This window comes from Dreissena polymorpha, chromosome 5, assembly GCF_020536995.1.
Source record: "Dreissena polymorpha isolate Duluth1 chromosome 5, UMN_Dpol_1.0, whole genome shotgun sequence".
NCBI classification, from domain to species: Eukaryota; Metazoa; Mollusca; class Bivalvia; order Myida; family Dreissenidae; genus Dreissena; species Dreissena polymorpha.
In genome coordinates, this window is record NC_068359.1 from 1,132,289 (window position 1) to 1,159,280 (window position 26,992).

Genomic DNA, 26,992 nt, shown 5'->3' on the forward strand with positions numbered 1-26,992 from the left:
TTAAAGGCAATTCTTGAGCTCATTAAGCAGAAAAAAACATGTGTTTCCCATGCCACATGTATGCAGGTCCTCCCGGATACAGTCAGACCACGATTTCCTTGGTCTCTCTCTACCTCTAGCACCAGGAATGGCCATCTTCATGATAGGGTTGATGCAAGAAGTGGCACGTTCGACATAACCATACCACCTCAGACGTCTGGTTCGCAGTGATGCGGTGACTTCTGGTATCCCTAGTTTTCCATACAGTGTGTCAGTGTCAACTCCGTCGTCAGGTTTGACGCTGCAGATCCAGCGGGCCATTGCTCTGTCATTTCTACGAAGTCGTTGTAGATCAGAAGCGGATGGTGCCCACGCATCACTACCATGTAGCATGGCAGACCGGACACGAGCATTGAACACTTTGCCACAGGTTTTAAGGGAAACATGCTTCAACGTCAGTATTGGTAGTAGCTTCTTAAACTTTCCCCAAGCAGTGCAGCATCTGGTGATGATGGCCAGTTCGCAGCCTATCTCAGCACATAGCGTGTCACCCAGATAGCAGAAGCTGGCCTCAACATCCAGCTGTGAGCCGTCAACGACCACCTGGGTAACAGGTCTTCCATCAATTGGACGTGCTTGGTCCAGGGATCTCGGATATACATTGTCCTGGATGCTGGTGATCCTTCACTTGATGCCACTGCACTTTTTGTGCACCCAGAGTTTGCAATGTGTGCACTCAATGGAGTTCACTCCCGATCCACACCTACATGCTGTACAGGGATATTCTCCAGCGTCACGCAGGAGATTCAGTCCAGGACCGGTGATCAAGAGCTTTGTCTTCTTCATATTGACCCTCAGCCCTTTGCTGTCCATACCATACTTCCAACCTTTCAGTCTGGAGAGACACTCCTCCAGTGAGTCTGCGATCACAGCAAGATCATCAGCGTAGAAACCCAGCCTGCAGAAACTGCAGAAACATTCAGTAAAGTAATGCATTTTAAGGAAATCCTGTGCTCATAATGAAAATAATTTTTGTTTGAACCCTAGAATAATTTGTTAAAATGTCAGCTATAAATATTACTATTGTATGTTTAAGGACTATACTTGGTTAATTACATCATATTTGTTTTCAGAAGTTACTTCCCATGGTCTCATTCAGGTACTTAAACTTACATACTTTTTATCATCAATTATTTTTTTAACGGGAACACTGAATTTTTTAATATGTCATGTTTCTTTATTTTACCAGTTGCAATTTTTTATCAGTGGTTTTTCTCCGTAGGCTTTGCTACTGATAGTGGAACTGGATTATTTTTAACTAGATTATAGAATTTGTGAATGTCTTCTTGAATTTGTTTTTTCTTTAACTTTATAGACTTCATGGTTTGGTCTTTTTAGTTTTTATCACATGGTCCAGTAAAAAAAAAAAAAAAAAAAAAAAAAAAATGTTTATGTAAGAAAAAGGAACATAAACAATTTTTTTTTTTTTTTTTTTTTTTTTCTACTGGACCCTGTGGTTTTTATTGTGTGAGTAGATTTCTGTTTCTGGCATGGAACCTAAAAATTGTCTCTATTATAACCATTTCAGGAGTGTTCTTACGGAACGCAGTCAGATATTGAGAAACAGTCAGATAGTGAGCTGTTTTTATGCTCCCCAAAATAAATTTTGGCGGAGCATATAGTTGCCAGTTTGTCCTTCCTTACTTACTTACTTCCTTACTTCCGTCATACTTTTGCTACCATTTCTCATAGCACCTTCAATACTTTACCAATCGCTTTCATATTTGGCATGTAGGTACCTTGCATGGACTTCTACCTTTTCATGAGGTTTGAGGTCACTGGGGTCAAGGTCAAGGTCACTGAGGCTAATAATAGACTTCCTTCTGTCACACTTTTGCTACCGTTTCTCAAAGCGCCTTCAATACTTTACCAATCGCTTTCATATTTGGCATGTAGGTACCTTGCATGGACCTCTACCTTTTGATGAGGTTTGAGGTCACTGGGGTCAAGGTAAAGGTCACCAAGGCTAATAATAGACTTCCTTCCCTCACACTTTTGCTACCGTTTCTCATAACGCTATCAATACTTTACCAATCGCTTTCATATTTGGCATGTAGGTACCTTGCATGGACCTCTACCTTTTGATGAGGTTTGAGGTCACTGGTGTCAAGGTCAAGGTCACCAAGGCTAATAATAGTTTTTTTGAGGTGGTTATTAACACATGGATTGACAAAGCTCATCATCAGGGAGCATCCATCAGTTTCACTGATATTCTTGTTTAGTATGCGAGTCTACCTACATGACTAACTCTTTGCATGCTGGGAAATGTGTCGTCTGCTAAAATGTTGTCTGCTGAATTTGTAAGATTAGCATTTTCTTTGATTTTTTTCTACGAATACACATCAGAATAGCAGACAGTTTGTGTCCTAATGAGACGCCACATCGACGAAAACAATATGAAAAACAGGTACGAAACAGTATTAAAAAACTTGCTTCACTTTTTCTTACTCTCGGGTGGAACAAAGATTTTGTGCAAAACCTGCCTTATATACTGAGCCAGATATGCTCGAGCAGCTTTTGCAGTGGTGCATAACAATTACAAAATCCATGATCTCCTTTTTAGCTCACCTGAACACAAAGTGATTGTTGTGAGCAATATTCTGATAGGTGGCTGTCCGTTTGATACAATATTTTGTTCAGACAACATCTCCAACTTAACTACTAGAAGGATTTTTAAGAAAGTACATTGGAATTATCTTCAAGAGACCCTCAGTCAAAGTTGTTTATCTTATTTAAATGTATTTGTAGGTCACCATGAGGTATCACATAATTTGTGTAGTCTTATAAAGCAAACAAATTTTTTCTATAAAGTCACAGCTTTGAGGTGCAATACATGTAGTAAGCATGCTAATATAATATTACAATTTGGATCTCTACAACCTAAATATCTTCTATTAAACCACAAGCCTTAGACATGTAATATTTGGCAAATCACCACGTATAATTTGTATAATTTGTATTCTACAAAGTTTGTGTAACATAATGCTGGGACCTTATAATAATAGAGTAAATTATATAAGCATCTCCCTGACAATTTAAAAAAAAAATGAAAGGCTCATAGATGTTATAAAAAAAAAATTGGTATGTATAATTAGCCAAGTGCATACAAATAATCTGAATTAAACATTAACCATGTCAACGTTTTATATAGGCTTGTTTAAAATGACTTTAAATATTGACTTACAATGCATACCAGGTGAGCAAATGAGGCCCATCTTTGCCTTCTTGATTCTAAAGTTGTTTTTACAGTTACAAAAATGCACATACCAGTCAGATTATCTCATTCATTGTTCATTGACAGCTACACATGTACATGTACATATAAAAAAAAATCATCTACCATAAGGCCATACAAATTCATTTTTAGCTCATCTATTTTTTGAAAAAAAATTATGAGCTATTGTCATCACCTTGGCGTCGGCGTCGGCGTTGGCGTCCGGTTAAGTTTTGCGTTTAGGTCCACTTTTCTCAGAAAGTATCAATGCTATTGCATTCAAACTTGGTACACTTACTTACTATCATGAGGGGACTGGGCAGGCAAAGTTAGATAACTCTGGCATGCATTTTGACAGAATTATGTGCCCTTTTTATACTTCGAAAATTGAAAATTTTGGTTAAGTTTTGTGTTTAGGTCCATTTTATTCCTTAAGTATCAAAGCTATTGCTTTCATACTTGCAACACTTACTAACTATCATAAGGGGACTGTGCAGGCGAAGTAATGTAACTCTGACTGGCATTTTGACAGAATTATGTGCCCTTTTTATACTTAGAAAATTGAAAATTTGGTTAAGTTTTGTGTTTAGGTCCACTTTATTCCTTAAGTATCAAAGCTATTGCTTTCATACTTGCGACACTTATTAACTATCATAAGGGGACTGTGCAGGCAAAGTTATGTAACTCTGACTGGCATTTGGACGGAATTATGGGCCCTTTATACTTAGAAAATTGAAAATTTGGTTAAGTTTTGTGTTTTGGTCCACTTTACCCCTAAAGTATCATAGATATTGCTTTCATACTTGGAACACTCGCTAACTATCATAAGGGTACAGTAAAAGGACAAGTTGCATAACTCTGGATGTCATTTTTATGGAATTATGGCCCTTTTTTGACTTAGTAGCTTTGAATATATGGTTAAATTTTGTGTTTCGATCCACTTTACTTCTTAAGTATCAAGGCTATTGCTTTCAAACTTCAAATACTTTCATGCTGTCATGAGGTTACTGTACCTGGCAAGTTGAATTTTACCTTGACCTTTGAATGACCTTGACTCTCAAGGTCAAATTATTAAATTTTGCTAAAATTGCCATAACTTCTTTATTAATGATTAGATTTGATTGATACTTTGACAAAACTACTCTTACCTGACATACCACAATAGACTCCACCCAAACCATCCCCTGTGCCCCCCCCCCCTCACCCCCCCCCCCCGAATCCCCCCCAATTTTTTATTATTTTTTTATTTTAAGATCATCTCACAAATGACCACCACACCCTCACACTATACCACCCCCCACCCCCCCCCCCAATTTTTTTTTAAACGGTTAAAAAACAGAACTATTCATTTTAATTAATTTATGTTTGAAATACCCTCCAACTATCGCACCCAAGAATACCCCCCCCCCCCCCACCCCCCTCCCCCAACCTGAATCCCCCCCCCCCTAATTTTTTTTTTTTTTAAGATCATCTCACAAATTACCACCACCACCCCTCACACTATACCCCCCCCCCACCTCACCTTCCCCCCCATTTTTTTTTTTTTTTTTTTAAGATCATCTCGCAAATTACCACAACACCCTCACACTATACCCCCCCACCCTCACCCCCCCCCCCCCCCCAATTTTTTTTTTTTTTGAAACGGTTTAAAAACATAAATATTTATTTTTATTATTTTATGTTTGAAATACTGTCCAACCATCGCACCAAAGAATCCCACCCCCCCCCCTCCCACCATCCCCCGTATTTTTTTTTTTTTTTTTTTTGCATTTTTTTCGCATTTTTGGAATATAATGTAATCAATGTCCACACCCCCACACTATACACCCCTCTTCACTCCACCCCCCCCCCCCCCTCCTTTGTGATTGAAAATGAGAGTCCCTTCACCTTTAAAAAGAAAATAGATGAGCGGTCTGCACCCGCAAGGCGGTGCTCTTGTTATGTAAAGCATCAGTGGGCTTTAAGGTTTTCAGACGCGAGACAGAACACAATATTTTTTACCAATTCAAAAATTAAGCATGAGAGTGCTTCAAAACACATCTAAAAGCTCACATGCAGATAACCCCATATGCGATTGCATAAAACAAAATATTCATAATTGTTTTGGTTGTTTTTGCTTTGCTATTAAGGATGATGTATTTTTCCCATTTAAAAAAGTAAATGCATTCAATTTTGTTCTACATGTAATACATTTACACTATAAACAACATTTGTAATGTTAATGGTAATTCATTTTGATTAAATATGTTTCAGCCCCTTGAATAAAAAAATGCAATAATCATCATGATTTTAGAACTTTCATCCCAAGTAACTATAAATACACTTGTAATTATTTGTTATATTTTCTGTGCACTACTCCAAACAGTAAAGAAATACAGCATCAAAGCATCCAGCTGTTTTAGTGACTACATGTTGCAGCATGAATATAAAGCTATGTGGATGAAATAAATGGTAAATGAAGCAACACTTAGTTCAATTTTGATTTTTTAATTAGTATGGCTGGTGCAATTTTCTTTTTGTTCAAAGTTTTTTGCTCTTCAATTTTTAGCTCGACTATTATATATGAAATATATATAGTGGAGCTATCCTACTCACTCCAGCGTTTGCGTCTTCGTCTGCATGCAAATGTTAAAGTTTTAGTACTTCCCCAAATATTTTCTTTGTCCCTTGACATATTGCTTTCATATTTTGCATACTTGTTTACCAACATGACCCCAACCTATAAACAAGAGCAGACAACTCTATCAAGCATTTTGTCATGATTATGGCCCCTTTTCCACTTAGAATATGCAGCAAATGTTAAAGTTTTCGTACTACCCATTTATTTTCATTGTCCCTTGACATATTGCTTTTATATTTTGCATACTTGTTACCAACATCACCCCAACCTATAAACAAAAGCAGACAACTCTATCAAGCATTTTGTCATAATTATTGCCCCATTTATACTTAGAATATGCATAGTATTGATAAATCTATGTTAAAGTTTGCGTACTACCCCAAATATTTCCTATATCCTTTGACATATTGCTTTTATATGTTGCATACTTGTTTACCAACATGACCCCAACCTATAAACAAGAGCAGACCACTGAATCAAGCATTTTGACATAATTATGGCCCCTTTTACACTTAGATAATTGAACCTTTTGTTTAAATTGCCATAACTTCTTTATTTATGATCACATTTTATTATTAATTTGACTAAACAACACTTACCTGAATACCACAATGGATTCCACCCAAACAATACCCCACGCCCCTACCAGAATCCCTCCCCCGCCAACCTCCCCCCCCCAATTTTTTTATTTAAACATCCTCTTATACATTACCACACCCCACATTATACCCCCCTCTCACCCCCACCCCCCCTACCCCCCACTCCTTCCCATTTTTTTTTAAACATCGTCTTATAAATTACCACACCCCACATTATACCCCCCTCTCATCTCCTCCCCCAACCCCGCCACCCCCCTCCCCAATTTTGTTTTTAAACATCATCTAATAAATTACCACACCCCACATTATACCCCCTCTCACCCCCCACCCCCCCCCCCAATTTTTTTTTATTTTAACATCATCTATTTAATACCACACCTCCCTCTCACCCCCTATCCCCCCCCACCCCCCTCAATTTTATTTTTTTTCCTTTTTTTAGCTCCACTGGTCAAAGGCCAGCGGGGCTTATGTCATGGTCCTGTGTCCGTCGTGTGTGCGTCCGTGCGTGCGTGCATGCGTTAACTTTTTCTTTAAACATCTTCTCCTAAACTACTGGTCTAATTCTGATGAAATTTCTCAGGAATGTTCCTGTGGGAACCTCTTTCAAATTTGTTCAAATTATGCCCCTGGGGTCAAATTTGACTTTGCCCCTGGGGGTCAAATAATTGAAAATTTGCTTATATAAGGCCTATTTTGTGCAAACTTTATAAATCTTCTTGTCAAGAACCATTGGGCCTAGGGCTACCAAACTTGGTATGTAGTGACATATTATAGTCCTGTACCAAGTTTGTTCAAATTATGCCCCTGGGGTGAAATTTTACCCTGCCCCGGGGGGTCAAAAAATTGAAAATGTGCTTATATAAGGCCTTTTTTGTGCAAACTTTAAAAATCTTCTTGTCCATAACCGTATGGCGTAGGGCTACCAAATTTGGTATGTAGTGACATCATATAGTCCTCTACCAAGTTTGTTCAAATTATGCCCCTGGGGTCAAATTTGACCCTGCCCCGGGGGGTTAAAAATTGAAAATTTGCTATATAAGGCCTATTTTGTGCAAACTTTAAGAATCTTCTTGTCCACAACCATTGGACCTAGGGCTACCAAATTTGCTATGTAGTGACATCTTATAGTTTTCTACCAAGTTTGTTCAAACTATGCCCCTGGGGTCAAATTTGAACCTGCCCCGGGGGGTTAAAAGGGTCACGAAGCTGTGGGAAAATATGTTGATTTTGTTGTTTTCTTATCTCCCTTTATTTAATTTCAAAGTAAATGTTTGTCCGAACCATTTCTCTATTGCTATTTAAGGATTCTCTTGAAACATAAACTCTTTCTATATAGGGCTTCACTTGAAACTTAAAATATAAACTTTTTATTTAATTTCAAAGTAAATGTGTGTTGATTTCATAATAAATCTACGGAAGGTGTGTTGTAACCGTGTTTTCTTTTCGTTAGTTTCTTTAGGTTCATTATTCGTTTGAAAAGAATACGCACGTACCTACTTGAAGCGGTTGCATTTTTCCCGCAATTACTGAAAATATTGTCTCAACCCTTATCCCCTCACGTTGTAAGTAATTTAACATTTGTCTTGCTGAAATATGATCTCGTTATTACCTTGTTCGTATAGAAATTTCTAAGTAACCCGTATAAGTAAACGTTTTAGCCAAGAATGTTTCATAACCTGATTTCGTACTCATCGTTTTCGCTACTTTATTTTCATGATAATAAAATAGTCGGCACTACGGAAATTTTTGCTCGGTACCAATTTTCCCCGGTATTTCCGATTTGTTTGCAGATGGCACGGACATGAACTGCAACTGACGAAATATCTTTGCTAGTATTAGTAGTAAAGATAAACAAAAAAGGAATTCCATCTGCTAATCCTTTGTGTGTATGTTTGAGCATCAAATCACTCATATTTGCCTAAATAAACATTAAACAACCAACCATCGAAAGATTTTTCAATTCATTGTCGTAAATATTCAACCAGTGCCCGCCATTATTGTTGATAACCTCACTGTGTAACTTAGTGGGTGTGGTAAACATGATGAATTACACCGGAATAAGGAGAAGAACATTTAAATAAAAAAGTTTATTGTATGAAGCTTCATTTGTAAGTTAAGTTAAGATGGTTAAACTTTCAAACTCAAGACCACGTTGTTTGAGCATCAAATCACTCATATTTGCCTAAATAAACATTAAACAACCAACCATCGAAAGATTTTTCAATTCATTGTCGTAAATATTCAACCAGTGCCCGCCATTATTGTTGATAACCTCACTGTGTAACTTAGTGGGTGTGGTAAACATGATGAATTACACCGGAATAAGGAGAAGAACATTTAAATAAAAAAGTTTATTGTATGAAGCTTCATTTGTAAGTTAAGTTAAGATGGTTAAACTTTCAAACTCAAGACCACGTTGTCTTTATTCGCCAATTATTCAATTGCAGAGGTGGCGAATTATGAATATGATTCATCCACAGCCGTATTCTATTTTTTTTCGAATATTCAAATGTGTCGTTACAGCCCTAATATTGAGTGCATAGTTTGTGTGCACTAGATCTCCAATACTATACAATTGTTTTACGCTCCACTGGCTGAAAGCCAGCGGGGCTTATGTCATGGCCCTGTGTCCTGCATCCGTGCGTTAACTTTTCCTAAAAAAATCACATAATCTACTGTTTCAATTTGGATGCAACTTCACATGAATGTTTCTGGAGTCAACCTGTTTTAAATTTGTTCAAATAATGCATCTGGGGTCAAAATTGACCCTGCCCCAGGCATAGCAAAATTGAAAATAGGCCAAAATAGGGCCTGTTTTGTGAAAACTTTAAAAAAAAACCTAGTCTATAAACTTTGAATTTAGGTCTGTTCCTTGAGGTGAAAAGAAAAAAGAAGGAAATCTGATTCCTTTAAAGACTTTGTTGCAGAACATCGTTGAACTTGCATGTTTACATTTTTGTGCTACATATGCATTGATAGGAAAATCTTAACAAATTTTCTCCGAAACCACCAGCCAAATTTCAGCAACATTTGGCAGGAAGAGTCCTTAGGTGACCATAAATCAAGTTTGTTAAATTGTGTTGGTATCTCAAATAAAATGGTGGCCAGGGGTGGGGCTTATTTTCCTTTTATGTCAATAACATTATAGAAAACTTAGAAAATCTTTTTATGCCCCCGGTAGGGTAGCATATAGCAGTTGAACTGTCCGTCAGTGTATCCGTCCGTCCGTCAGAAAAAAAACTTGAGCATTGGCCATAACTTTTTAAATATTGAAGATAGCAACTTGGTATTTGGCATGCATTTGTATCTCATGGAGCTGCACATTTGAATGGTAAAATTTCAAGGTGAACAACATCCTTCAAGGTCTAGGGTCGAAAAAACAAATCCAAGGGAAGTAATAAGCTTTAAATGGACATAGTTATCTGACCTGACAACGCAGGGATTTCAATAGATTTTAAAAACCAGGAGTCAATGACCCCTGGACTGAAATTTTGAGGAGTCAAATTGAAAAATGCTGGGGTCAATTTTGAAGCGCGTTAATTGTGTTTTTGTCTGTATTATTCAATTTTTTAGGATAAAAATATGCCCTAAGAGTAACACAATATCTTAAAAAGTTATACTGCTTTATTAAATAACAATACCATGATACATAACACAACATATTTTAATGAATTTGTACATTAAATATACTTCCTTACAACACATTTAAGTCTTTTAACACATTTAAGTAATTTAAGATACGTACCGGTAGCACCTTTTCATCACATATTTATCGTCATTATATTATCATCATCCCTATGATAGCTTTTCTAACACAACACAATCTAAATGCATGGAACATCTAGTATATCTATTACTGTTTATCCGAATACTATACATGTCCGAAATATGTACACTTAGGAATGCCTTACCTGTAGTAGTTTTACTTTAATAATCCAAATTTTTCTTGTTGTTATCGGGTTTAACAAACCTTATCAAATGTTTGTTAAATCCAGTTAATGCTTTCTCCATTATTGAATCGCCATAACTTGCAATTTGAATCGCCAGCTTTGAATTGAACGCGGGTTGAAAGTTAAGTCCGCCATTTGCATGTCGAAGGTCATGATGCAGCAATTTAATTCTACTTGGATCTAATTGATATCTATCGAGAAAATGTGTTTTCTCAATGTTTATGTGTAGTATTATTACTTGTTAGTATAAAAATGAACTGTGATTCGAGTTTATATAAGATGGGTGTTACTCGTAATTATCGGTGGATTAACAAACTGACAAAACTCGCTGGACTTACTAGTGGATCTACGTAATTAATAGACCTTTGATCAATTTTGTTTTTACTTTAATTAATTTTGCCGACTTTCTTTAACCGTGCCTTCTGAAAAGTCTGCAAAAAAACCTGCAATTATCGGATGGTCAATCAATTATCACGTTATCACTGCTGCTAATTACCCAGTTAGTGGGCACGCACTATTTAGACGGTGACATGTGTATTGTGTCATGTAACAGCTTATAACATAGATCTATCATTTATTTTTATGAGTTTATTCTTATGATGGAAATTAATAAGGGGATATTTCAATAATATGTATATGCAATGTTAGAATGAAGGTTGAAAATTTAATAATAAGTTTTTGTGAGATATTTGTCATTTACAAATAATTATTCTTATGATAGAAATTTAAGTACAGATAGATTTAATAATAGGGAAATAGTTTAATAATATGTTTGAGTAATTGATTAGTAACTGTTATAATTACTAATATGTAAGAAAATGTTAAAAGGTTATTTACATCAATATTTCTATCTTAATTGCAAGCAGAAGTTAAAAGTTTTGGTCAAACTATTTGAGAGTTCATCTTGTGCATGTAAAGACTAGTTAAAATATTGGAAGGTTTGTCAATAAGCAAGTAAACATGATATAGTGTGGGGTAAATACATTGAAAAGTGTAATGCCATATGTTAAGATTAGGAAATTGAGGGATTATTGACATATAGGATTGTTAATACCTCATATAATCATGATAACGGTACACATGAAAGGGGTCAACAGAAAGTCTTATTTGTACAGGCCATATAAGTTAACTCACAGGCATTCACAGGCAAACACAACATACAGTTTTATGTCACACCAAGTAATGAGGTTTTAGAATATTCTATGAGCATGTAAGAACTCGAACAGTTCGGGCGGTAAATTCCCAAGGTGCAATTTAACCAACCCGTAATAAGCCCGGACCTTGGTGACCAATGGGAATTACAAGTAAATTTTATGTAAATTAACCTGGGGATAAAATGCAGTGTTTAGTTAGTAAAAAAGAATCTGCGGTTAGATTTGAAAAGAACTTGGAGAGTTGTCACGTCTTCTTGACGTGGCGGCAATTGTGGCTGCCGCGCTGTAAAATTGAATTTCGTGAACATTTGCATGCGTTGTGTTAGAATATTTCAACAGAAATAAATCTCGATGAAAACAGAAATGAACTTTGTTTGTTACTGTGTGGTCACAATGTGTAATTACATGACAATTGGAAGAGATGAGATAAAATAACGCCCGGGGTATTCCCTCGATTATAGACCGAGTTTCAAATACTGAAACATTAATTTCAATTAGGAGCACAGCGGGATTGATTACCATGGAACTCAAGATGTTAACTGACTGACGCACAGGTCAAATTTTCGACGCGTCAAAATGACGCACGGCAATAAAAAGGGTTGCGTCAAAAATGAATAATTTTTAATTTGCTCGCGTCAAAACGCAGGATTCTGCGTCTATTGAAATCCCTGCAACGTATATATTTTTGTTAAATAAATCGAAGCGACGCAGTAGGCGACATTTTGTTTCTGACAAACATATCGTGGAAAATGGTCAAGGTCAAGGTCATCCTTCAAGGTCTACTGTAAAAAATACAAATCCAAAGAAAGTCATAAGCTTTAAAGGGAGATATTTATTCAATATTGAACATAGCAACTTTATACATTTGGCATGCATGTGTATCTCATGGAGCTGCACATTTTGAGTGGCGAATCTACAGTCATGGTAGTGGCTTTTAGTTATTTGCTACTAAAAATAGAGATTTGTTAGACACAACTATTTTCAAGGGAAGTAATTTATATAATTATAAATGTGATATTATATATTTCCTTACAAAGAATTGAAGTTTTTTTCACAGTAACTGTACACATTTATTATTTTGATTATTTATAACTCAAACAATTGATTTGTCAAAGTTTTTTTAGCTCCACTGGCCAAAGGCCAGCGGGGCTTATGTCATGGTCCTGTGTCCGTCGTGTGTGCGTCCGTGCGTGCGTGCGTTAACTTTTTCTTTAAACATCTTCTTGTCCTAAACTACTCGTCCAAATCTGATGAAATTTCTCAGGAATGTTCCTGTGGTGAACCTCTTTCAAATTTGTTCAAATTATGCCCCTGGGGTCAAATTTGACCCTGCCCCGGGGGGTCAAAAAATTGAAAATTTGCTTATATAAGGCCTATTTTGTGCAAACTTTATAAATCTTGTCCATAACCATTAGGCCTAGGGCTACCAAATTTGGTATGTATTGACATCTTATAGTCCTCTACCAAGTTTGTTCAAATTATGCCCCTGGGGTCAAATTTGACCCTGCCCCGGGGGGTCAAAAAATTGAAAATTTGCTTATATAAGGCCTATTTTGTGCAAACTTTAAAAATCTTCTTGTCCGTAACCATTGGGCCTAGGGCTACCAAATTTGCTATGTAGTGACATCTTATAGTCCTCTACCAAGTTTGTTCAAATTATGCCCCTGGGGTTAAATTTTACCCTGCCCCGGGGGGTCAAAACATTGAAAATTTGCTTATATAAGGCCTATTTGTGCAAACTTTAAAAATCTTCTTGTCCATAACCGTATGGCATAGGGCTACAAAATTTGGTATATAGTGACATCTTATTGTCCTCTACCAAGTTTGTTCAAATAATGCCCCTGGGGTCAAATTTGACCCTGCCCCGGGGGGTTAAAAAATTGAAAATTTGCTAATATAAGGCCTATTTTGTGCAAGCTTTAAAAATCTTCTTGTCCATAACCATTGGGCCTAGGGCTACCAAATTTGGTTTGTAGTGACATCTTATAGTCCTCTACCAAGTTTGTTCAAATTATGCCCCTGGTGTCAAATTTGACCCTGCCCCGGGGGGTTAAAAAATTGAAAATTTGCTTATATAAGGCCTATTTTGTGCAAACTTTAAAAATCTTCTTTTCCATAACCATTGGTCCTAGGGCTACCAAATTTGCTATGTAGTGACATCTTATAGTCCTCTACCAAGTTTGTTCAAATTATGCCCCTGGGGTCAAATTTGACCCTGCCCCAGGGGGTTAAAAAATTGAAAATTTGCTTATATAAGGCCTATTTTGTGCAAACTTTAAAAATCTTCTTGTCCATAACCATTGGGCCTAGCGCTACCAAAGTTTGTATTTAGTGACATCTTATTGTCCTCTATCAAGTTTGTTCAAATTATGCCCCTGGGGTCTAATTTGACCCTGCCCCGGGAGGTCAAAAAATTGAACGTTTGCTTATATAAGGCCTATTTTGTGTAAACTTTAACAATCTTCTTGTCCATAACCATTGGGCCAAGGGCTACCAAATTTGGTATGTAGTGACATCTTATAGTCTACCAAGTTTGTTCAAATTATGCCCCTGGGGTCAAATTTGACCCTGCCCCGGGGGGTCAAAAAATTGAAAATTTGCTTATATAAGGCCTATTTTGTGAAAACTTAAAAAATCTTCTCGTCCATAACCATTGGGCCTAGGGCTACCAAATTTGGTATGTAGTGACATCTAATAGTCCTCTACCAAGTTTGTTCATATTATGCCCCTGGGGTCAAATTTGACCCTGCCCTGGGGGGTCAAAAAATCGAAAATTTGCTTATATAAGGCCTATTTTGTGCAAACTTTAAAAATCTTCTTGTCCATAACTGTATGGCATAGGGCTACCAAATTTGGTATGTAATGACATCTTATAGTCCTCTACCAAGTTTGTTCAAATTAAGCCCCTGGGATCAAATTTGACCGTTCACCAGGGGTCACAAAATTGAACATATGCTTATATTGGGCCCATTTTATGCAAACTATAAACATCTTGTCCATAACCATTGGGCCTATTTCTACCAAATTTGGTAGGTAGTGACATCTAATAGTTCTCTACTTAGTTTGTTCAAATTATGCCCCTAGGAACAAATTTGACCTTGCCCCAGGGGTCACAAAAAGGAACATATGCTTAAATAAGGCCTATTTTGTGCAAACTTTAAAAATCTTCTTGTTCTTAATTATAGAGCCTAGGGCTACTAAATTTGGAATGTAGTGATATCTAATAGTTCTCTACCAAATTTGTTCAAATTATTCACCTGGGCTCAAATTTGACCCGGCCCCGGGGGTCACAAAACTGAACATATAACGTTTACCAGTGGAGATTACTGCGGCCGTTTGGCTGTGACCAACAACAACATCAACATCTTGTAAACATGAGATAAAACCCTGTCATTTAGTGCCATTTTAGGTCAGATGGTGACTGCTTACAAAGGCATTGAAGTAAGAACATGTGTTATGAATGTTTTTCTTATAAACTGAAAAAAGTCGGGTTTTATTTAAATATGTCGAAAGTGACCATATATCTTGAAAAGATTTTGGATGACATGTTAATTTCATGTCTTTTTTGTAGTGTTAAAACCAGTTTAATAATATATTATTGATTTTAAAAACACAACTTCCATGAACATAATTATTTCAAGGAAAGTCAATATATGATACTGCACGGTAAACTCAAACTTTGTATCCAAGAGAAGGTGTTGAAATTAATGAAGTGCAATGTTCTTAACTATCGTATATGCTGCTTTTTAATAACTAATGATTCATTGTTCCATTTGTGAATAGTGACTGATCATGAATTATTGAAATGATTGTCAATTGCTCAACAATCCATATATATTTCTGACCATTTTATAATTTTCTTAATACAAGTTATGAATTGATCTTAGAAGTCAAATGTATTACTTAATTCAATACATTTGTAAATATAAAGAAATAATCTTTAGATTATCATAATATTCTCAGGACTGTTGGTCTTAGGGATGTGTGGGTTGATGAGCAATTTCTCCTTTTATAACAATTATTTCTACCCTACCTGATCATTTCCTTCATATTCCATTTTAATTCAATTGACGTCTGCAACCTCTTTCAAATTGGGAAAGTCCAAAATGTGTTGTTTGGTAAAGGGTTAAGGCATTTTGATTCCTATGGGTCTTGTGAATCTGTTTCAAATCAAATGCGTAGATTTGATCTTCAGCATCTAAAAATATGTGAAATAGAAAGAACGACAATATCTTTTGGAGAGATAAATGTACCTACGTTATAAGCAAAGGACCTGTGCAACAATTCCCGGGCTTTTTTTTGTCTGTTTAGTTAACATGGTAGTAACTTTTTCCATATATAAAAATGCTCACCCTTCCAACTTTATGCCCCCAGTGGGACGAGGGATAGAAAGAGAAAGTCACATGCTTGAGTACATTTCAACCCATGCGCATTACACGTTTTTTTCGCAAAGAAAAAACAGTGGAGCGATACAGGGCCATCATGGCCCTCTTGTTATTTTTGAAAGATCGTCTAATGAATTATTGAATATGAACAATTTCCCCATGATGGCTTACGTTATACTGTCAAGCACTCGAATAGTCGAGCGCGCTGTCCTCTGACAGCCCTTGTTGAAACATCTAATAAATGACCCCACCCCACATTATACCCCCTCTCACCCCCCTAACCCCCTACCCCCGCCCTGAATTTTTTTTCATTTTTTTTAAAGATCGTCTAATAAATGACCCACCCCACATTATACCCCCTCTCACCCCCCCCCCAAAAAAAAATGAAAAAAAAATTATTATTATTTTTTTTTTTTTGAAAGTTTGTCTATACATTATTGAATAAGAACAATTTCCCCATGTTGGCTTACGTTATACTGTCAAGCACTCGATAGTCCAGCGCGCTGTCCTCTGACAGCTCTTGTTTAAATTTTATTTTTATTTTTTTACTGGAGCTTTTAAAATCCAATGTTTACATTTATCAATATGAAGCTTTTAATTACAAACTTCAAGACTTGCCATAATCTGTGAAAAGGCCCCTTTAACTGTGGCGGTGAATGTTAGGGCATGTTTGTGGCCCAAATTTGTTTGAATTCCAGCTAAAAAGGCATATATTTTTTACATATATAACATAAGTATTAGTTGGAGGAGATTTCTTCTACTTAATGCAACCAAAATGTTACAAAAAAGGTTAGCAGCATGTGTGTTTATGTTTGCAAGAACTTTCAGCGAAAGTATTTTATTGAGATGCACAGGGTATAAATGTTGTTTTTCCCAAGACATCAGAGACTTTAGTGTGCGTAGAAATTATATGTTTACAACTAATTAGTACAGTTTTTATTTCAAATGATTTGAATTCACTGTTTAGAAGGGATTTGATTCTGAAAATATCCATTAGAAATTACCTTTGCAAAGTTTTACTTATGAGCATCACTCTCTGAAAAAGGTTTCATGCATGTGCTTAAAGCGTCGTTACAAAATACGCTTGTAAGTGGTAAACAGTAAATGCTGGTCTATGGTGATTATGGGCTTAAGCATTGTAAATTGCATCCATGTAATGAACAACTTAAAGCCTCTGAGAAGTTTCAAGCCTAAAAATAAGTCACATTCAAAGCTTTTTATTTTCAATAAAGATGAAAAAGTTAAATTCGCTATTAAATTGCTTTGTTGATAACACGGTTTTTGTTATCACCTAAAAATTATATAAGAAGTAAAGAATTTTAACAGATTGCTATTGGCAGAATTGGGGATGAATTATCATTCAGTTCATGAAAACAACTTGTTTTATTTATTTGTTTTGTAATTTCTGGATGTGTTAGAAGGCATAAAGAGGTTAAAGGCTCTATAAAGGTGAAGATCCGTAAAAAAAATTCATATTTTTTTTATAAAGGTTATCAAAAAACAATATATATATGCTATTGGACACTACAATAAAAAATGAGAAATACAACTTGTTTTGAGCTCAAAATAAAGTGTCCTCCAAGTCAATTGTGTTTACAAACAATCAGTTTATTAACATCGCTGTTTACTCGGAAAAGAGAAAGTGAAAGTGACTCAGGTGACTAAAAATATAACGATGATTTTCAACGTTTTCCGGTATCATTCACATAGTAGGTCTTTTCTAAATGGTTAAAACGTTTGTAGTGATCTAATAAGTTACTTTCTGCTGGTTAAAAATTGTTTAAAATAGAATTAAAATTTAATTTTCTTTCGGCTATTTTTAGCATGTGTCACCGCTCTGAGGCTACACATCACGTTAGTTGCAAAAATGTAAACATTTCTTTCAATTATGAAACGGGTTTATCTTCCATAATTCTTGACAACGTTGTACCTAAGCTGTTTTATTAGCAGTTTTATGCAAGAGTAACTGAAATCTCAGACCAGTTGATATGCATAATAATATGGATTCACCTTTATAGAGCCTTTAAGCTGATTTTGCATAATAGCTGCTATAATGATCTACCATGAGCTATGCCTCTTGCTGCTATGATCCACCATGAGTTATGCCTCTTGCTGCTATGATCTACCATGAGTTATGCCTCTAGCTGCTGTGATCTACCATGACTTATGCCTCTTGCTGCTATGATCTACCATGAGTTATGCCTCTAGCTGCTGTGATCTACCATGAGTTATGCCTCTTGCTGCTATGATCTACCACGAGTTATGCTTCTTGCTGCTGTGATCTACCATGAGTTATCCCTCTTGCTGCTTTGATCTAACATGAGTTATGTCTCTTGCTACTGTGACCTACATGAGTTATGCCTCTTGCTGCTGTGATCTACCATGAGTTATGCCTCTTGCTGCTTTGATCTACCATGAGTTATGTCTCTTGCTACTGTGACCTACATGAGTTATGCCTCTTGTTATAAACATAAATTTTCAAATTAAGCTTGAAACACTTATTTGAGGAGTTCTGTGCAATTAAGTGCAATTATTTGTTTTAGAAAGACATAATCAACATCATCAATCATATTAGTTAGTTGAATCAGTGATTTATTACCGTATTGTTCAGTCTGGACTTATAATTAGTTTAGTCTTTGTTCAAATATCTATATACTGCTCACAATCTGCTATTCAAACAGAACTTAGTGTTTACAATTTAGCTTTGGATTTCGTTGATTAAGCATGTTAAACATTATAATGCAATGTGGCGTGGATTACCACATTATTACATCACCTTGGTCTAGCAAGTCTGGGAGGTCTCTTTGGTTCAGTATACAGTCAATACATGCAATGATGTCTGCTCCATATGCTTCCATTAACTGCATTTTAATGAGAATGGTATTGTATTCAATTCATATTTATATAAATTTACTAATGGTCACATAAGGGCCAGTTTGTTTTTAAATTATTGCATTGTTTTTTCTTCACTTGCAACAGTACCGACGCTCCCCTCCGCTCCCCATTCTCTTATTCCGTAGTTGCGTTCCATACAAGGTTCATGTCATTATCTATAGTACTGATTTCAGGGCAAGGAGCTGTGTTCAGTTCCTGTGCTGAATAGCTGGTATGCAGTTCTTTATTGAAAGAGGCAATGAAATGGTCTAAAACAGTATCATAGTCCTGTTTGTCTTTTCTTTCCGTTGATTTTCATTAAGGCAGTGAAACTAACAGCAACAAGTATTGGTTGTCTATCTTCACTTTGTACTATATATGGCAATCACACCTATTACACAAGTTTTGGAGGCCTATCATTGTTTTCTTTATAGGATACGGTCAAAACCCGATGGCTGTATATTACTCGTGGAGACCTAAAGGCCATAGATTTGCATATCTGGTTGAAGCGTATTTCAACTGCCTAAACTCTGTACTTTTTTCTTTTGAATTAATTAGTAACAAATATTGACTAAATAATTGTATAAACAAATATTTAAGAACAATTACACATACAATCAAACCAATATCATATAATTAATTATATCAGCACGTTTTTACATAGCAAATATTAGGGTGCATGTAAGAAACAGCACTACAAAAAAAAGTGCATAAGCGCTATATACAAAGTGCTGAAATTTTACAGCACTGCATGTATTGATTTATTCATTTATTCACTTGTTTTGTCTTTTTTAAGAACAACATTATGTCAGTCTATGTTGCTGTCATGAGTTGTGGTAGAGATACAAAGTTTTCTATTTCATCAAGATGACATTCACTCACAGTACATGCTGCAAGTCTTGGCCCTCTTCCAGACATTTATGGATTACATTAAACACTCCCATGGCTGATTAGGTGGATGTCGTCAGTGGATGTCTTTTTAATCAGATGATGCGGCAGTGTCTTCTCCTCTTGGTTCAATATCTCGAAGGTCTTGCAGGGTGTTGTCATCGGATATGTCCTCGGTTGCTTGAAGATTGTTGTCGTTGCTGATGTAGTCGTTAATGCTTTAAGTAAAGCCAAATATTGCTGCATGTCTTGCAATTGGAATGCCATCATTGGGATCGCGTGGCACTTCCTGGTATTGCTCTTTGTCTTAGATGGTTTCTTCCTTCTTTTCCAAATCAGGCACGCTTGAAACAGTTTTATATTGTTTTGGTGGTCACGTATTTCCAGGCTTTGTTCATCATCTTCAGGGCTTGTAGAATGTCCATGTTGAAGCTGCGTAATATGCAGGGCTGATTTTCTGTGTTTTTATTCCGCCTTGGTCCATGGCTTTGTTTTGCTGGCCCCCATATCACCTCAAATGTCTGGGGTTCACTGTGCCACCATGACAACACATGTCTGTGTTGACTGTGCCACCATGACAACACATATGCCTGTGTTCACTGTGCCACCATGTTTACACATATGTCTGTGTTCACTGTGCCACCATGGCAACATATGTCTGTGCTCACTTTGCCACCATGACAACACATTTTTGTGTTCACTGTGCCACCATGACAACACATATGCCTGTGTTCATTGTGCCACCATGATTACACGTATGTCTGTGTTCACTGTTCCACAATGACAACACATGTCTGTACTGTGCCACCATAACAACACATTTCTGTGTTCACTGTGCCACAATGACAACACCTATGTCTGTGTTCACCCTGCTAACGTAAGTCCCAATCTGTGTTTACTTTGCACAAAAGGTGCAACCTAGAAAACAGGTATTAAGAGTACAATCTGTCTTTATTGAGCAGTATATTAAGGGCAGTGAAATATAGAAAACATGAATCTGAGTCCTGTCTGTCTCAATTTTCTACTATATGAGCTGTGCTCTGTAAAAAGGGGTTTAATACATGTGCGTAAAGTGTCGTCCCAGATTAGCCTTTGTAGTCCGCTACAGGCTAATCAGGGACGCCACTTTCCGCTTTTATGACTTTTTTGTTTTAATGAAGTCTCTTTTTTGCAAAAAAAACAAACAATTTTGGCACAAGTTTTTTCCCTGATTAGCCTGTGTGGATTGCACAGGCTCATCTGGGACGACACTCTACGCACAAGCATTATGCCCAGTTTTCTCAGAACACAACACACATGAATCAGTGGAACCTAACAGACAAGCATTTGGATCCATTCTAATTGGAGAGAATTTGAGTAAATTCTCTCATTATCTTTGCATTAAATAGAGCCTAATAGACAAATATTTGAGACCATTGAATATTCGTTAAATATTCGTGCCTTATACAGAACAACTTCAAGACAGAATTTCTGTCTTAAAATTGTTCTGTATTAGGCAGTAAGACCTATACATTGCAAGTATTCAAGTCTGTCTGTCTTTACTTTGCCTTATATAAGCTGTAAACCTTAATTCAAGTATTCATGTCAACTCTCTCTTCTATTTGCACTATATAAGACGGTGAAAACAAATAAACCAGAATTGACGTTAACTCTGTCTTTACTCTGTTTATATAATGTGTTTCAATCAAACCGATAACACAAATATTCAAGTCCCTTCTGTCTTTCTAAAATTTGGGGTATGAACACACAAATTCATAAGCATTCCAAGCCACCTCAAAAAAAAATTTAGGGGTCAAAACTCATAAACATTAAGTATTAACTTCTGTATATACAGTTTTTCATACTTTGTTTGACAGATCAATAGAGCTTATGATCTATTATTTGTAGTGTGCGCTTAAAACTCATTTACAAGTTTTAAAGTCACTTCTGTATCGTCTGTTATTTGTAGCATGAGGCATCATAACTATTTTAGTTCAGGGAAGTGTATTGAAGTGTCTTCTATCTTTTCTTTAATTGTAGTATTTTAGGCAATAAAAGTCGCATAAAACTGTACAAGAAATATTCTGTCTCTGCTGTTCTACTTTGTGAGACCATGAAACTCTTTGCTGATCAATAGTAAAGAAACTTGCCATAGGTAGCTTTAATATAAGTGTAATGACACTGGTCTTGAGTTAAACCCTCCAATAAGTACTCATACAAATGTATGCATAAATGCAGTTAAGAAATTCTTGGTACATGTCTAAAATATATGCTGCAACATTAAAACCCATTGGGACATTGGGAAAGCCAAGCTCTTCAAACTGAGTGGATGAACTGGTCTAGCAAAAATCCCTTCAGTGATTTATACATTCCAGGCCTTCTTCATGCCTTCTAACTGTTCAAGATCATAAGTGCATAGTATTGGTGAGTGTTGTATCATTCTCTGGCTAGTACAGTTGTAAGCTCAATCTTGGAGGACATTGTGCGAGTCTTACCACCACTGTTATGCCCAACTGGCCGTAAGGTCTGCTTGAAGGAGATTGAAAGCCTTATACCTTGTTGAGAAGGTAGCAACACTCATTACAATACCTGAACTTATGATCTTGATGGTTGGAAGGTGTGTTGACCGTTAGGAATGTATATGTCACTAACAGGACTTTGGTAAGACCAGCACACTCACTTAGTTTGGAGAATTAGTCCCTTCCCTTTATCCTGATGGGTCGATTTTTGAACAGCTTGTATTAAAGACCAATGTGCCGAGCATTTCTTGATGCATATTTTTCCTCAATTCTAGAATAATAAAAATTTTGTTTCCAGTTTTGTTTCCTAGTATATTTTTTTTAAACAAATATTTTACACAACTTTTATAAAAAACAGGAAATTTATGATAAGCAACTATTATAAACCTCATTTGTGTGTAAATATAGGACAAAATTTACCTGCAATAGGCAAAGTAGACTCATGATCAAGTACATGGTAAACTTGACCTGTTTAAATAGCCTAAATACGTAACCTGCTATCAGATAGCTACTTACTCCGAAGGATCGTATTTTATCCGGAAGCTTTCTGTCCGAATCCCACACTTGTCAGTAACCCGTATAGGTCGGGACGGTCACATAGTGCAGTGCAACCAAAAACGGGATACTACCCAGAATTCCATCACTCTTATTCTGGATGGCGATATCTAGGCTGACATTTTTGTTGTTTACATTAATTGTTGCTCTGTTTCGCTGGATTTTTCTGTTTTACAGAACTAGAGAAGTTTTGAATTGTGTTTTAAAATATTCTCCGTTATTATCCGATTATTTCTGTATTGTTTTGTTATTTTGTTTGTTTGTTTAAGGCAAATGCCTCAAACACGTGGTTCGTGTGGCCACATTAGAGCAGCTTGGGATTACCATGACAGCTGCCTTTCGTGTGCCGGATGCAACCAGGACAACTGCTGCCCTTTCTGTGTGAATTGGTCAGAAGAAACCTGGGCCACCAAGCGAAGACCATTCAAGAGCCGGAAACGCAACAGGCGTGGCTCAGGTCAAAGTCGGGAAAGTTCGGCTTGCCGGGACTTTTCCCCACATGACCTCGACCACATGGCATCAGAAGATGCCATGCATCGGTACTTGCCTGGTGAAGACACCGGTCATATTTTGACCGGTCCGTTCATCGTGCACCGGGTAACGACCAGTTGACCGGTCCGGTGACGTCACCGGTCAACATTGACCGGTCCGGTCACCGGTCATGCTATGACCGGTGTCGTCACCGGTCACCGGTCATTGACCGGTCCGGTCAACGGTCATGCTATGTCCGGTCACCGGTCATGTTATGACCGGTCCGGTCACCGGGTACCGGTCTGTGCCACAGACCGTTCCGGTGACCGTAGATGTTGACACTACTTTGTCAGTGCTCCACAACGGTAGACGCAGTCGCGTTTCTACTGTGAGTCACAGACGTAAACGCGTAGTGTCTGATGTTTCCGGCTACTCCTCCACCTCGGGCTCGTCGTCGTATGACTCATCGTCTACTTCGACTAGCCCTCATCATTATCGGAGTGGACGTCGTTCACGCTCACCGAGTGTTTCTCGGCGTCGATTTCCTCGTAAAGAGCGATCACGCCAGCGCTCTGGGAGACCTTCCATCAGGAAACATCATTCCCAGCGTCGCCGAACTGTGTCTCGGCATCGCAGGGATAAGGGACATCGACCTTCCTCTATTAGGCGCTCTCGGACCCCTTGGTCCCCTAGGCGATCCTTCTCTGAGGAATCTCGTGACACCCTTCCACGTGTGTCGGCCTCTATTTTGGCCTTAACACACACTTCAGCCGTTCCTACAACCACTTGGCATAATTTGTATTCAAACACTAGTTCGTATACATATCAAGCTCCAGGTACAGGGGTTAACCAAACCACTTCGGCTGCGTTTTCAGCCCCATGGGTCTCTTCCACATTGCATAGAAGTATACCCCGAGCTGCCGCTACACCATCAAATCCCAATACTTTGTGGATCCAACAGTCGCCGGGAATCTTTGTTCCTATTACGACTGATCCTTTACCAGCGACCGCTGGTATTCAAAGTGAGTCTGCTGACTTGATCACTGATCGACCTTACTCACCAGCTATATCTTTGATGGTGCCAGAAAACGATCCTCTCATGATAGAAGCGTATGAATCTAGTATTCCTACTTCTGTATCCACCGGTTTCAATCAATCCAATGCTCTCGCAGACAGTTCGATTGGGGCGGGTTCGGAGTCAAATGAGGCCGAACCTTATTATTTGGCCTCTATCAATCAGGTTTACTAACTAATGTTCCATACCTTAGATGAGGACTTCTGCCCCCGCCCTTCCTTGTCTCATACAGGAGCTGCTGTCACCGTTACAGAACAGGTAGCCCGCAGACGTGAGCCCGGCAGGATAAGTAAGGCGACTTCTCGAGTGGATCTGTACCTTCCTATTGGCTCTTCCACAATGGCTGTTTTCCAGTCACTTGAGCCAGCCAATAAGCCTTCGCCATCTCCATGGAAAGCCTTTAAGGAGCTGACGGAGCCTAAACTGATGGACGGCGGGAAAAGTTATAAGGCCTCGGTACCCGACCCTTCTACCGGTTTGGACCTTTCCAAACTTCTGGTTCCTGATGCTGACATTAGTAAGCTGTCCCTTACAATGCCTTCATCATCTACCCATACAGCAGTCCCTTATTCCTTGTTGGAAAATTGGGAGCTGAGAGAACGCCGTTCCATAGGTCTGGCTAACCAGCTAGATCTTGTGGCAGCCACAGCCTTAGACATGGTTTGGGAGCTCTCTGATTCAATCCCAGAGGAGCTCCGTGCCTTGTTGATACACCTTTCACGTACTACGCAGTGTTTATCACACAATGCTGCGTCGTCAATGTCTGAGATGTTAAGGCTTCGGAGAGACCTCATCCTCTCTTCCTTGCCCAATAATTTCCTTTTGGAAACGGGCGTTAACTCCCTTCGAACTGCTCCTTTAACAGCAGATTCTCTTTTCGTGAAGATCAGATACATGCCTCCTTAGCTAGGAGCAACTCTGGCCAGCGCCCTGTGGTTTTTAAGCGCCCTGCTTCTAAGCCCCCAGGAGCCCCACCAACCAAGAACGCTAAAAGGGACAGTTTCCCTACAAAGCGTCCTTCTGCTCCACGTCAGCCCACACATAGGCCTCCTTTTCAAAACAGAACATCTTCCTATCGGAAGCCGTCTGTTAGCCAAAATTGGAGTAAGGGCAAACCCAATCCGGACAAGAAGTCATTTAATCCTTCTTCCGGCAAGGGTGGACCTCCCAAAGGTCAGCCCTAGGTCAAACCCCTTTCTACCGCCACAACCTCCGATGCCTGAGGTACCAGTCGGGCCAGACTTTTGCACTTCGCAAATCGATGGCTCCAAATAACTTCGGACACGTGGGTTCATTCCCTTGTCACTTTTCATTTCGATAAATGGCCCCCACTCTCGCGTCCCCATAGATCTGGTATCTCCGCATCCACAACTTCCAGACTCCATTCTCGGACTCCTGGAAAAACAGGCGGTAGAAAGGGTTCACGACCCTTGTTCTCCAGGATTTTACAGTCGCATTTTCCTTGTTCAAAAGAAAAGCGGCTCCTGGAGACCAGTCATAGACTTAAAAGTGTTCAACACTTTCTAGTCAAACCTACTTTCAAGATGGAGACTCCTGCCTTCATTCGGCGCTCCATCAAACCCATGCACTGGGGGGTTTCCTTGGACCTGGAAGATGCATTCTTCCATGTTCCTATCCATCCCAACTACCGGAAGTACCTGCGCTTCTCCTTTCGAGGCCAGGTCTACCAGTTTCGTGCGATGCCCTTTGGATTGGCCACAGCCCCACGAGTTTTCACTTAACTCATGGCCGCAGTGGGCGCACACCTCCGAATACACGGGATTCAACTGCTTCAGTATTTCGACGATTGGCTCTTACACCAGCTCGATCGTCGACTGCTTCTGCTACACCTAGAGTTCTCTTGGAAGGAGCTCCTCTTTTTAGGACTCCTTCTCAATGCAGCCAAGTCAGACCTCATTCCCTCTCAGGATTTCGTATTCGTGGGAATGAATTTTCTGACCCACATCAATCGGGTCAGGGTCTCGCGGCAACGTGTATCAGACCTCCTTTTGAAGGTCAAATGGGTGCTGTCCCAATCTCATATTACAGCTCAAGATTTCCTCTCGCTCAACGGTATCCTGAGCTCTGTAGCAGACTTCGTCCAGTTAGGACGTCTCTTCCTACGTCCTCTTCAGCACTATTTCTCAGCTTGTTGGAAATGGTCTCCAGACAATCTGCTAACACAGATTACCATCCTTCCGTCCTTAGTCCCGCACCTTCAATGGTGGCTAGACGAGGAGACCCTATTGGCAGGAGTACCGCTTCTTCCCCCGCAACCTTCTTTACATCTCATAATGGATGAGAGCATGGAAGGTTGGGGCGCTCACCTGGAACCCCGCAGCTTGACATTATCAGGATTGTGGTCTCCTCAGGAGTCTCACCTGCACATAAACAATCTCGAAATGCGAGCAGTCTTTCTAGCTGTTTCTCAATTCCAATCACATCTTCGGGACTTTTGTGTGATGGTATCGACAGACAGCACATCAGTCGTGGCTTACATCCAGAAACAGGGAGGTACACACTCTCACTCCCTGTATCTGGAAACAAGGAACTTAATTGTTCTTTGCAAGAGCCTCTACGTCTCTCTCTTGTCCAAACACATACCAGGTCGTCTCAAGGCCCTGGCGGACGGTTTGTCTCGCAAACACCAGTTACTTCCATCGGAGTGGA

The 26,992-nt window shown here is 38.4% G+C and overlaps 1 protein-coding gene across 1 annotated transcript; it reads right to left on the bottom strand.

Moving 5' to 3' along the window:
• Positions 1–25,390, bottom strand: LOC127881237 (uncharacterized). Its single transcript, XM_052428976.1, has 3 exons — positions 25,332–25,390; positions 747–946; positions 1–614 (listed from the first exon to the last, which is right to left on the bottom strand). The coding sequence occupies exons 1-3, from the start codon at positions 25,388–25,390 to the stop codon at positions 1–3; spliced, it is 873 nt and encodes a 290-aa protein (XP_052284936.1).
• Between the last annotated feature and the right edge of the window lie 1,602 nt (positions 25,391–26,992).

What these genes read in the sequence shown, in the direction of transcription:
- LOC127881237 (XM_052428976.1), bottom strand. Translation starts at nt 25,390, where the DNA reads ATGTTCTGTTTTGAAAAGGAGGCCTATGTGTGGGCTGACGTGGAGCAG. An exon ending in GTGGAGCAGAAGGACGCTTT is followed by an intron (nt 947 to 25,331) that starts GTAGGGAAACTG and finishes ATGTTTCTGCAG; the next exon opens with TTTCTGCAGGCTGGGTTTCT. An exon ending in AGAATATCCCTGTACAGCAT is followed by an intron (nt 615 to 746) that starts GTAGGTGTGGAT and finishes CCCTGGACCAAG; the next exon opens with CACGTCCAATTGATGGAAGA.